The sequence below is a fragment of the Gymnoscopelus braueri genome, assembly GCF_963280865.1.
Source record: "Gymnoscopelus braueri genome assembly, chromosome: 11".
NCBI classification, from domain to species: Eukaryota; Metazoa; Chordata; class Actinopteri; order Myctophiformes; family Myctophidae; genus Gymnoscopelus; species Gymnoscopelus braueri.
Window position 1 is genome coordinate 23056248 of NC_137613.1, and position 13582 is coordinate 23069829.

At 39.8% G+C, this 13582-nt stretch overlaps 1 protein-coding gene across 1 annotated transcript; it reads left to right on the forward strand.

Moving 5' to 3' along the window:
- Nucleotides 1–578: 578 nt before the first annotated feature.
- On the forward strand, nt 579–12377 carry LOC308094957 (synaptic vesicle glycoprotein 2A-like; the record flags this gene model as incomplete). The annotated part of the gene is made up of 12 exons (XM_080441786.1): nt 579–1188; nt 1706–1886; nt 3892–4043; nt 5071–5204; nt 6060–6149; nt 7011–7118; nt 7991–8079; nt 8269–8433; nt 8808–8941; nt 9963–10166; nt 10289–10448; nt 11665–12377. The coding sequence occupies 12 exons, from the start codon at nt 579–581 to the stop codon at nt 11846–11848; spliced, it is 2211 nt and encodes a 736-aa protein (XP_080297912.1). The 3' UTR covers nt 11849–12377.
- Nucleotides 12378–13582: the final 1205 nt, after the last annotated feature.

The window sequence follows — 13582 nt, forward strand, 5'->3', positions numbered from 1 at the left end:
GGGCATTTGGCATTTGGCAGGGGTTTCACTGCCTCTGTTGGCCCTTGGTCGACCATCCATGAAAATATTCTTGCTTTGTCTGGGTGATATATGCAGTTGGCACTATATCATCTTATGTTGTAACAGGGATGAATGAAATGGGATTGAAGTGGGATTTTACATCCCACTTACTCCCTTTTTAATTTGCATTACCCCTTCAACCTTCTCACAGCATGGCATTTTTGTTTAACTGTTTTCTTTATCTTCAGCATCATTTTTATTTAATCAAAATCTTTTTGAAGAATCTGATGTAATGCTAAATGGGAGACTTTTCTAAAAGTCCTTTTCAAAAACAGGCAAAATAATGCAGGAGAAACTGTGAAAAATGTCCACAGCTGTGAAATGGAGTTACATTGAGTTCACCTATGACCATCCCTGATTTAATTCTGTGAAATAACAGCTATTTACAGTTGTGTGTTTTTCTTTCAGCCAAGAAGACAACTTTAGTGGTTCTGTGACTAATTCTGGGGGATATTCTGAACAGCAAAAAGTGTTAGATTCAGGTGGCCTCTTGGACAAATCTGCTGCACCTCTTCAAAATGGAGGACGGCTACCAAAACCGGACTGCTTTCATAAAAGGTGCCAAAGACATTGCCAAAGAAGTCAAGCGGCAAGCCTCCAAGAAGGTCGGCCGCAGTGTCGACAAAGTGACTGACGAGTATAGCAAGCGCTCCTACAGCCGCTTTGAGGAAGACGATGACGACTTCCCTGCGCAGGGCAACCAGGAGGGAGGAGACTTCTACCGTGGTGACAGCCAGGCGGCCAATGACGACGAGGGCGGCCACAGTGATTCCACAGAGGGCCACGACGAGGACGACGAGATATACGAGGGAGAGTACCAGGGCATCCCCAGGGCAGAGTCAGACAAGGACGGTCTGGCTGGAGGCCCCGGCTCAGTGAGGGACGGAGGGGAGCAGTTCAGGGACACGGAGGTCTCGGAGGCTGAGAGGAGGAAGGACCAGGAGGAGTTGGCTCAACAGTATGAGACCATTCTGCAAGAATGCGGTCACGGCAAGTTCCAGTGGACCCTGTACTTTGTGTTGGGGCTGGCTCTCATGGCGGATGGTGTGGAGATCTTTGTGGTTGGTTTTGTCCTGCCCAGTGCCGAGAGGGACATGTGTCTCTCTGAACCAAACAAGAGCATGCTGGGTAAGGGAAACTCCATGAAGCTTATTGTTATCATTGTTTCTTTTTTTTCCTTTCTTTTTTTTTTTGCTAAGAAAGACAGTTACTACTAATTAAACCAATAAAAGCATTGTTTGTTTGTATAGCGTTAAACCAGATTAAACCCTAACATACATATTCTGGGGCAAACATTTGGCAAAAATAGTAGATCTACAATGTCACAATGGGTCGCAACGCAACATGTTTTGAGCTTGTAGAGCTGCTATGTTCAGTGAAGAGATTTGGTGTAGAGCCCTGCGGGGTGCTAGTCAACAAACTATAGGTTTAAGTGGTTAAAGTATGGCAGGGGAGAGTGTGTGTGTGCGTGTGCGTGTGCGTGTGCGTGTGCGTGTGCGTGTGCGTGTGCGTGCACACACGTGTGCGTGTGCGTGCGCGTGCGTGTGCGTGTGTGTGTGTGTGTGTGTGTGTGTGTGTGTAGGTGGTGGGGCAGCACAGTATTGAACATTTCACTAACCTATTTGTTGTGTTGTTGTCCTTGCAGGCCTGATTGTATATTTTGGGATGATGGTCGGGGCATTCCTGTGGGGGGCCCTGGCAGACCGGATAGGTCGTCGCCAGTCTCTTCTCATCTCTCTCTCCATCAACAGTGTCTTCTCCTTCTTCTCATCTTTTGTTCAGGGCTATAGCACTTTTCTCTTCTGTCGTCTCCTCTCTGGTGTCGGGTGAGTTCATGGAAATGAATTAATCAAACTTTCATAAAGCAGTGCTTTTTTTCTATGCCCACAAAAGCTTAATAACTTTCATTGATAGAGATCCAGTGAATGGGCCATTGCCCATACTATTACAATCAATTCTCCTAACTGCCAAGAAAAAGCTAATAAGTGCTCATCCTGAGTTATTGTATAAGGAAGAACAATTACACAGCTAATGGTAAATGTCATACTGTTCCCATTTGTAATGAATGACGATTTCTACTGTTTTGCATAAGGAAAAACAGTACTACATAATCTATACAGTAGATTATGTAGTACTGTTTTGCCTTCTGCTCTGGATCCCAACTGGCATACTTGGGACCTGAAGTCATGTGGCTTTGTGGTTAAATCAGCCACATTCCCACAGAGATTCTATCCTCATGTTCATTGCTAGCCATGATTACACAGTAACCAGAGTATACAGAAAAAGAGAATAGTGTTAATGCTCTCGTGACAAAGACCAAATATTTGGCCCAGCCAATGAATCAACAAGTGTAGTAAATTAAAGGTTAGGGATTCTGTACTTTAGCCAAGCCAGCTTAGGCTAGCTGCCACAAGCTGTGGTTAATGCTAGTCACCATGCCAAGCAGAACATTTCTGTTATTCAGTCATGAAGGAAAAAGTGATTTGTATTCTCACTCGAGTTTTTAACAGAGCCAAGGTCTTGAAGCATTTGAGCACAGGCTCTGAGATGGTGTGACTATTATTATCATGTATCTATTATATCCATATACAGGATTTTGTGATACCATGGATAATACTGAGGAATTATCCATTACATCTTGCCAGCAACCACCAAAATCACTAATGTACAACATGTACAAAATGTAGTTTTAATGCATATGAAGTTGTAGGTGATAATTGGATTATGCCTAAAGTGCAGGACTAGGTTTTGATGCATTTGTTTGATCTAATTGATATATGTCTGCTTTTTACCCTTGATGTTTTCCTGTGATTGTCATTGCAATTCATTGATACTCTGTAATTTGGCAAATTTGATGGATTTATTCTCTATAGTACCCAGTGTTGCCTATTTAAATTTCAATATCAATATATGACACTTATGACACACCTGAATGATGGTAATGTCTCCTGTCTTTTGATATTGTGATTCATAAGACATGACTCCGTAGGGGGCAAGCTAGCCTGGAATCCAGACTGATTCGCTACATTCGCCGGTTTATTTTCTCTGACTTTGCTATCGCAATCAGTCTGGATTCCAGGCTAGGGGTGTGTGTGTGTGTGTGTGTGTGTGTGTGTGTGTGTGTGTGTGTGTGTGTGTGTGTGTGTGTGTGTGTGTGTGTGTGTGTGTGTGTGTGTGTGTGTGTGTGTGTGTGTGTGTGTGTGTGTGTGTGTGTGTGTGGGGCTAATCTCGTAAACCTCTGGACCGATCAGTGCCGAATGTCTTGTTGCAAGCTGCCAGTATGCCAAGGAAGTACCTCCATACTGTACATCCATGTAGTCATCAGAGATACGTCATAGATAACTGACATCATAGACTGGTCAGATGTCCACGTACAGTATAAGCCATGCCATTATTAGACCCCCTTATGTTTTTGTATGTTCTTTTTTTTTGGTACTTCCTCTCTCGTAAACCTTTGTACTTTTGTGCAACTAGAAATCTCAGGCCACGGAGGGGAGAGAGGGAGTGTGAGAAGGGGAGGGAGGGAGAGTATTTCACCCACACAATAACCTGGCCAATGCTGCGTACCGAAACCTGAACACAATGAAATGATCGACATTACAAAGTGACGTGTTGACAGCGCAATAACGCCGGCATGCTGGGTAATTCGGCTTGTGTTAGATAAAGGTCAAGTTAATTCATTAACCTGACGAAGACCAAACTTGTGGTTGAAACGTTTGTATGTTGCACAGAAAGGTCTGCACAAGCTGTTGTGCATACCTTTCCTGTTGATAAAGTGCAGGATCTGTTGTTCAGTATGTCTAGTGCTCATTTAGTTTCTCATCTTTGCAGGATTGGTGGCTCCATTCCCATCGTGTTTTCCTACTATTCTGAATTTCTTTCTCAAGAGAAGCGTGGAGAGCACCTCAGCTGGCTGTGTATGTTCTGGATGATTGGTGGCATATACGCGTCTGCGATGGCCTGGGCTATAATCCCTCACTATGGTAAATAAAACAACATAATACCTAAAGTACCTGTACAGGGGTTGCCATTTCTACTGGCAGGGGATCTACTTTATTGTAGGGTAGATGAAACAGATAAAGAAACATTGTTCTACAATGCAATTGTTTAAAAAGTTCATGGCTACCTCTGTGAAATGACAAATAGGCCTATTATTCAGGCTATTACATGAATCATCAAATAACTACTAAAGTTAAACAGACCACCATTGTTAGGGCATTACGTAATGCATTAAGCATTACTAATATTATTGACATAATATTACTTTCATGAGTAACAAAGTGATATAACGTAATATAATATTACTTTTACAAATGACTATGTCAAAGAAACTGTTACTTATATTTAAGCTTCTAAAGAATTCATGCACACAAATGACAATGTGTCTACCATTTGCTATTTAGACTTTATTTGATCTTTTAAAATACATATTCAAATCTGACGGAGGGTGTTGTTTGTATTTCCTCATGACATTGAAATGTACTCTGCTAAAATCGCATTTTAATACTGTATTGTGGCATTCTTATACTGTATATGTCCTTTTAGTGGCTAAATCATAATATTAAATGAAAAAGGATAGGCTAAATGTTAGCCTACCCTTTTGTATTTAATATTATACCTAGGTAGCCACTTTGGCTTTCATTTGAGGTTATTTGGGGAAGTAATATATTTTTTTTAAATAAAAAGTAATATAACTTTTGGCACATATTGTAACATAACTTATTAACTTTAATTGAAAGTAATAAGCAACATGCAATGGATTTTGCAAGTAACTTCCCCAACAACACTAGTCTAATGTTGCCAGACGATCGGAGATCTCCGCCTACCGATCCGTCGGGTGACATCTAACTTGCGTGTCAACTACACCCCTGACCACGGCCTCATGTTCCAGCTTGAGTCTGAGTGGTATTTACACAGGAAGTTAGTTTATTCATTGTTTGAGCTGAGATGAAATGAGACGGTCGTAGAGAAGAGTGAGGCATGAGCTCATCCCTCCCTCCCTCCTCACAGGATGGAGTTTCCAGATGGGATCTGCCTACCAGTTCCACAGCTGGCGTGTGTTTGTGCTAGTGGCCGCGTTCCCCTCGGTTGCTGCCATCGCTGCTCTCACGGCAATGCCAGAAAGCCCACGCTTCTATCTGGAGGTTAATATGATGTCTTACAATTTTTCTATTTTAATTTAGGCATTTAGCAAACTCTCTTATGCAGAGCGACGGCAAGGTAATCACATACATCAATTGCAGAGAGACACTGTGGTCTTCCATGTGGTGCGTGATTACATTTTCTTCGCATATCATGTAGGCATTGATGACATCCCATGTGGGGTTTTAAAGCTGCAATCTGTAAGGTACATGTCGTTGCTGTCGGGTGGAAACTTTGTATGCCTAAAACCGCAACTTTTCAGGAAATGGAAAAAAGTGTTCAAATACATAATCTTTTTTTGTCATAAGCTCTTGTTAATACTTTCATTGTTTAAAAAAAAATAAAACCCAGACACAGTTAACCACTTTCACATTCCTAAATGTATTTTAATTGTGAGCTTGCAAATTGGCAATTTTTTGTGTGACACTGTAGTATGATGAAGTAGGCATTAATTAAACGGGGGGAAAAAAACATAAAAAGTTTAAATAGGCTACGAGTTTTCACAGCGACGGCATCTCCCAACGCGGGTCTCCCGCGTGGGAGACCAAAACACCTCCGCTCTTCCAAGACAGAATCCAGGGAAGATATTGTACTTGAACCAACGCCAGGGTCAAAATACTACTATGATACTCTATGATAAAGATTGGTTAAAATAACGTTTTATTCATTCAAATAAGTTCCGGATTGCAGCTTTAAACAAATTATAATACCCATGACATACTATGAAACATCTTTGCTGGTTCTTTTGAAGTGTTGTTTATTCGCTCAAATCAGCAAAAAGTAACACATTGAAGTGTTTAAAAGTTATGTGCGCTACTTAAGATAACGCATGATTGAATGCTGTCATTTCCCAACAGAATGGTAAACACGATGAAGGCTGGATGATTCTAAAGCAAGTTCACGATACCAACATGAGAGCAAAGGGACACTCAGAGAGTGTGTTTTCTGTAAGTAACATCAGTGTTAGTTTTACAAGTTTATCTGTGCTCACTACTCTACTGGTTAATGTTGTCATTTTTTATCCTTCCTATTTTAACATCATGCATTTTTGGGGTCAGGTGGATAGAGGTGATGGCCTCTTGGTCTTGACATGATTCTGCATGTCACAATCGCAAAGCACCCAAACGACCTCTTAAAAAGGATCCTAATATGCCTTAATACATTATAATTGCCCACTATAACTAAAAAAAAAGAAAAGTAAAGCACCTTAGATATTTTATTTATTTTGGAAATAGTTCATCTTTTACTCAAGGGGGATAACGCCGTCGCAAGTTGTCCATCTGTGGTCCAGCCCTATGCTATGTATGGAATGTGCAAATAAAATATATTCAAGATATTGTTTTGATGCTCATATTAACACTTTACCTGCCAATCACGAGTATAACCGTTGATGAAAAATACACCCGTTTACTGCCATCCACGAGTATAAATTATTATTTTTTGGTCTTTTTTTTTTTAATTTATCCACACAGAACCAGAGATATCACGATCCAAAGATTTCTAGCTCCATTCACTCCTTGGTTAACTTATTACTTTAAAATCCTGTATCTCGGCTCCTGTGTAAAAAAAATTTAAACACTGGCACTGGGGGAAGTAAAATAAAAAAAAACCTCTGGCAGGGAATGTGTTAACCTTAAGAAGTATTAAGTTGTTTTTTATTATCTCATGCATTCCATAAATTGCAATTTAATCGGATGCAGTACATGAGTCAAAATATCTTAAATACTTAATTGTTAAAATGCATTTGATTAAGAGATGTGAAAAATCATACTTGCCCTAGGCTAAAAGGAATGTCTGGTCCATTAAAGGTCACCACGATCAAGACAGTGAAACAGATGGATGAGTTGGTGGACACTGGCACAGACACGCCGGTCTGGCAGCGCTACAAGTTGAAGATTATCAGCCTCACCAAACAGGTGAGAGGAAAACAAGTGTTTCACCATCAGCTAGATCTTAGTCAGATATTATCAGTTAAAGGAGGAGTTCACCCAAAAAATGACTTATTTTCTATCAATTACACACCCCATGATGCCTTGATTTCATGGATTTATTTTTGTTTTTGTGGCATTCCTAAGACAATAATTTGATGACCGTGTGTATTTCCGGTAGGAGACACAAATAACCTATTTTGTGTCTCCTACCGGATACATTAGCCGGTAGGAGACGGGAATCAAATTATTAGCTTAGGAATGCGACAAAAACAAAAAAGAATCCATGGATTCAAGGCTTCATGGGGTGTGCAATTGATAGAAAATAAGTATTTTTTTGGGTGAACTACTCCTTTAAGTGAGTTAACAATGAGAACACCAATTGCTCTGTGAGCTTAATTTTTTTTTGTCTTGTGTGCTAAAACGTTACTTTCCGTACATTTCTGCAAACCACTGATATGTTGTGTCCGTGTTGCAAGGCAGGTGTGCCGTCAGCAGCAGGCTTGAGCCCCGTGAGGTGCCCCCCATGCTAGGCCGAGCGAGTGGCGGCACCGAACGCTGCCAAGCCTGCTGCTTCCGACTCTGTGCCGTTTGATTTGCATACCGACAGGGACAGAGTAGTAAATAGTATGTTCTCAGTTTAATGTACTTTGAATTAAAAACATCTAGGATTGATCATGGACCGCATCTAGATAGTAGACAGTAGACTCAATGTTTTTGGACTAAAAGACATCCACTGTCAATTTTTTGTTTTGCTGAAATATACAGTGACAACATTTTCTCTGGCGACCAGATTCGCACAAAACGCATCAACATCAGCTTTCACAAAAGCATTCTTACTGTTTGTTGACATGTTATAGGTGCGGAGCAACTTCATTGCAATCTTTAGTCCAGAATATAAGAGAACGACTTTTATGCTGATGGCTGTCTGGTTTACCATGTCTTTCAGGTAAGCTAAAGCGTGTTCTTAAACATTTATCATTTGATACCCTTAACAATTACATTCCTCAATGGTTGCTTGAGGTGACATAAAGTTTGATGATGATGATGATGATGAGGATAAATGATAATGTTTTGCTGAATGCTAGTATTGCTTAGCTATGTTGTGATTTTACAATCAACTTCACCATAATTGCAGCTATTATGGTCTGACGGTGTGGTTCCCGGATATGATCAAGTACATTCAGAAGCAGGAATATGCATCGCGCACAAAGGTCTTCTCCAAAGAACGAGTGGAGCATATCACTTTTAACTTCACCTTAGAAAACCAAGTGCATCGTGAAGGACACTACTTCAATGATAAGTAAGTTTGTACTTTGTTCCAGAGATGTTGAGGTCAGAATTAAATTCACGTTCAGATCCAGGCTTTTTACCAAGTCAACCTTACTATACAGTAGATTCATGCCATGATAGCCTCAAAATCAAACGATATATTTTCAAAAGTATTTGTCAAAAGGGGTCTTTAACCATTTCCTTTAATTAATCTGTTCTTCGTTTTACTGGGGACCCCCTAGAACTCCCTCAAGGACTCTGTGGTGTCCTTGGGCCCATCATTTAGAACTACTGGCTTAGAACTACTGGCTTACATGGGGGCACAGGATATGTAAATACATAGACTTAAACTAATAGAGTGGAGATAGATTATTTACAGTTGTGTACATTTACTTTGTCCATAAGGTTCCTCAATCTCAAGATGAAATCCATGGTGTTTGAGGACTCCATTTTTGAGGAGTGCTACTTCGAGGACATCACCTCTACCAACACCTTCTTCAGAAACTGCACATTTATTGCAAGTCTGTTTTACAACACAGGTAAACAAAGGTTTACAACACTCTAATTAATCAGAATGAGAATCAGAGTCAAGTTTATTTGCATTTTGGCTCTCCTGTATTATAAACTTGACATGACAATTTACAGTTGGGCTGTGCCCTCATAGTAGATTAATCGGTGGGATATTAGACAAAGAAAAAACTTTAGTGCATTAGTTGTTTTTAATGCTTCTATCCATAAGAACATCTGTTCGAAGCACTATAGAGCTAACCCTCTTGCATGTAAGTGTTTTGGATTCATTATGACATCATCATCCGAATGATCAGTTCTCAAAATTCTAATCTGATTTTAGATCATAGGGTTTGTCTCTCTGCATGGGTGTATGTGGGAAACACTGTATGACTGTATGTGCAAAAACTTTCATTTTTTTGTTTGTTACTTTTTTGGGGGGTTTTGTTACTCTAATTTGGTTAATTTGGTTAATGTAGTAAAAAATAAAAAATCTTCATCCCAAAAGTGGGGGGGATACCCCCCCCCCCCCAATGGAACGGAGTATGTTCAAAACCCCCCCGGCCCCCACCCCTCCTGCATCCTGCATGTATATATCTACACAGTATCTATAATTGTTTTATACTGTAGTAGGAGACCCATGATTGCCATGATGTCATTGGAAATAATAATACTGTATGCTTAATTCTGTGATATTCTGGCAGACACAGTTGAGCAAATACAGTGGTGGTAATTGAGCAGTTTGTGGTAACAGCAAATAAGCTTCATGAGCAAATGTGATTCAATTATCATGTTTCGTGTCTATAACAGAATTTTAATTAAAGCCAGCTGATCCAAATTAAGTACTGTTTGATAGTACAAACAGGCCATTTCATAATTTAAGCTCAACATTCTACTCAAAGGCACACATTAAACGTGTGGCATATATTTATTAATTGTTTTTTTTATTTTATTAATCTCAATTACATTTCCTGATTTCCTTCAGCTGAGGATTCAGTGCAGCAGAAACATTTACACATATCCTCCATCTCTCTCTTGCCCTCCTCTGCTTAGATTTGTTCAAATACAGGTTTGTCGACTGTAAGCTGCTGAACAGCACCTTCCTCCACAACAAAGAGGGCTGCATGCTGGACTTCAGCGATGACAACAATGCCTACATGATATACTTTGTCAGCTTCCTCGGCACGTTGGCTGTGTTGCCAGGCAACATTGTGTCGGCTCTGCTGATGGATAAAATTGGCCGTTTGCGGATGTTGGGTATGTCGCAGATTTGAAACTCTTATTAAATTCAAGCAAGTGCTGTAGGACAGCCGCTGGGATGCATTATGTCTTGAATTATAGCTCCGTTTTTTTTACCTTGTCCTCTTACCACTTAACAGCGGGCTCCAGTGTCATATCTTGCGTCAGCTGCTTCTTCCTGATGTTTGGCAGTAATGAGTCAGGAATGATCGCTCTCTTGTGTCTGTTTGGTGGTATCAGCATTGCCTCATGGAATGCCCTAGACGTGCTCACCGTGGAGCTCTACCCCTCAGATAAAAGGTAACGAAGATGAATGTGTTTTTGTGTGCACTATAACACTTGAGTACCCTACTAAGTCATAAAAAGGAGATTGATGAGGATGTCATGTCCTTCAATAGGTACTTATTTTATTTAAATTTAGTATGGCAATATGACACAGACGCGTTGCGGCTCCATGCCTTCATCGGCGTAATGAGCACTACAAGACAGCTAAGGGGACCTGGGTGAAACACTTAAAACGGTCACCGTAGGTGAACAATTAAAGTGGTCCGAGAGGACACAATCTGGCATGTACTGTATATGCCTAGCCCTGAACAAGCACAGTGCAATTAAGAATACAAAAATAATAAAAACAGTACCCCTTTCCCTTTTACTCTGGTAAAGGGCTTTTCAGACGGGGAGCGACACAACGCATGCGTTCTCGCTTGGATCCGTGTGGTCGGACTGCGGTCCTTGCGTCAATAGGCGCTTTCCTCTTTATTTTTTACATGCTCAACCATGTGCTAAAGTGCTCAAACTGCACGAGTGATAGCAGGAAAAAACCTTTTGGTCATAAGACCATCGTCAGTGCTATATGAATATGGATCCATTGACCCATTTCACCTACAAAACAACCTATAGATTGTACTGTAAATCATGGGAGACACTGTATATTATTTAGCAGTGTATCCACATTTGAATAGTAGTGATTCCCACAAAACATACAAATGATTACAACTAAAAGAACACACCTGCATTTAAAATAATGAATCAGATAGTCTCACATTTCTCTATTTAAATATAACTCAATATTTATGTTGTACTCATCTTCACCAAGGTTGCCAACAACTACAGAGGGCACAACATCCTAAGAGATTCTGAAAATATATGGCGAAAATATATTTAAAATAGCCTACCTCTTCTCACAGAATACTACAAAATGATGGAGAGTGCACAAACAAATTACAGCTGTAATACTGTGATGTCACAAATAGAACTGATTCTGATTCTAGAAAGTCCAAAAATGACTGAGATATGGTGTTTTCAATGTGATAGCTTTGCAATGAAAACATGCTATAATTAATTAATTACTTAATAATTAATACTTTTGCAATTCTTTGCATGGGACCATAATTGTATCCGCTTCATGATGTCATGACCTAGTGTACTAGATAACTCAATGTTCCTCTGAAGATGAACTTAGTATATGGGTATTCCTCTTGATGTACTATATTTCCCCTATTGTCTTTTCATCCAGGTGCACAGCATTTGGCTTCCTTAACGCTCTGTGCAAGCTGGCTGCTGTGCTGGGCATAAGTATTTTCCAGTCCTTTGTTGGCATCACCAAGGCTGTGCCCATCTTGTTTGCTGCCGGTGCCCTTGCTGCAGGTAGTTTCCTTGCAACGAAGTTGCCTGAAACACAAGGTCAAGTGTTGCAGTAAAAGTGAATAACCTCCAGAGGGCAGTGTTGTACCTACGGCTGGACACAGCATATCACTAGAGAGAACATCCCCAAGTTCCAGCACTGCCCGGTAAACTCCAAAAGAACAGGCAGCCTCCTCCATTGTAAGCCCAGAATCCTATGAAATGGATTGTGTCATTCTTATACTGATACCACTCATGGTGTTTAATTGGAGAACATACAGAGATAGAAAGAAGTATTCACATTATGACAACAACAGATTTGACCGTTCTAGTGCAACTTTGTGGTATCCAGAATGTTGGCACTCATAACGTTTGATGTCTCACAAAAGTGTCATGTACATATCCTGGCCCCAAGAAAAACTGTGATGGCAAATTGTACTACTATGGTTTGCGGTTAAGACAGAATGTTAATTTCTGGCATTGTTGGAAATAATGGTGTGAAATACAGTGTTTTATTTATTTTTTGGTCATCTGTACATTGGCTCATATGATTTACATAAATACAATTAAAAGATTAGGTAAAAATAATATATAATGTAAGGTAACAATTTTGAATTGCCATTGGCCCTGCTTACAAAAGATCAAATTTCAAGTTACCATGAATTAGCAATAGTACAATCTAGATAGAAAGCAGATTACCTGCAGATTACCTGCACCTGTTTTTTGATCTATCTTTCTATCTCTCCAAGATGAAAAAAATACCAAAATAATAACAAAACTGTCTACAGGAGCCAGGCCTACCGTAGAAATACCTAAAGCAACTACTGTTTACACAATACAATTACCATAAGACATTCCAGCACACTCACCTCAGCCTAAGACTGGATACGTTCAGAAAGCGAAAATGTAATTTTTAAGATTCTGATTTTCTTGTCCTGCATGCATCCAGTCTACCTTAGCCTCAACACATGGATAGAACACGTATAGAGATGCATTTCAGAGGATTCCTTGTTGTAAATGGGTATATTTTGATGCAGGTTTTAGAGTGTTCAGTGTTCTAAATGTAGCCTAAATATAATGTCCTTTTTTATCCCCTCCTGATGTTAAACCACTAAAGCACTGAAAGCTACAGTGGTCCAACAAGGTTTATGCCGTTGTTAACAGTGGGTAACACTGGCATTTCTGCAGAATGGGATTTTTGGACAAGTGATGAATGTGACACCGCCATATATTATAACATGATGTTTGCTTGCATTATGGTAATGTAAGTGTATGTGGGTGTGCACTTGTACGTGTATTAGATGAGGCAAGAGAATGTGGCTGGCAGTTGATTCTTTTAGCTCATCTTTTCATAAAAGTTAATTGAGTTTTTGTTTATCCCTTTCACTTCATGGGAGTTGGGGGAGGGGCATTTATTGGTGGAGGTCAACCATTGAACAGACAGTGGACAACACGTTTTTTAAACATCCAATTTAAAGTATTTGGCTATATTTAATGTCTAAATTATAACAGAAAAGATTCCACATTGGCACTGGTGGACTGAAATCTTTATATGGTTGTATTACATTACATTTGGTATTACAAAGCTGTACCGCAGTGCCATCTTATGTTCAGGATCAATCTCTACGCTGGCACTGTAGTGTGAAATCCCAGTCCACTTGTGTGGCTTTGCATGCACGTTCAAGTCAAAAATAATTCACAAACATAGATTTTTCTTTTGAAGACTGTTAAGACTGACATATGCAGTATTCTATCTATATGCTATAACAGATTATATTAAGCCATTACATAATGGTAACTCCTCAGATTAA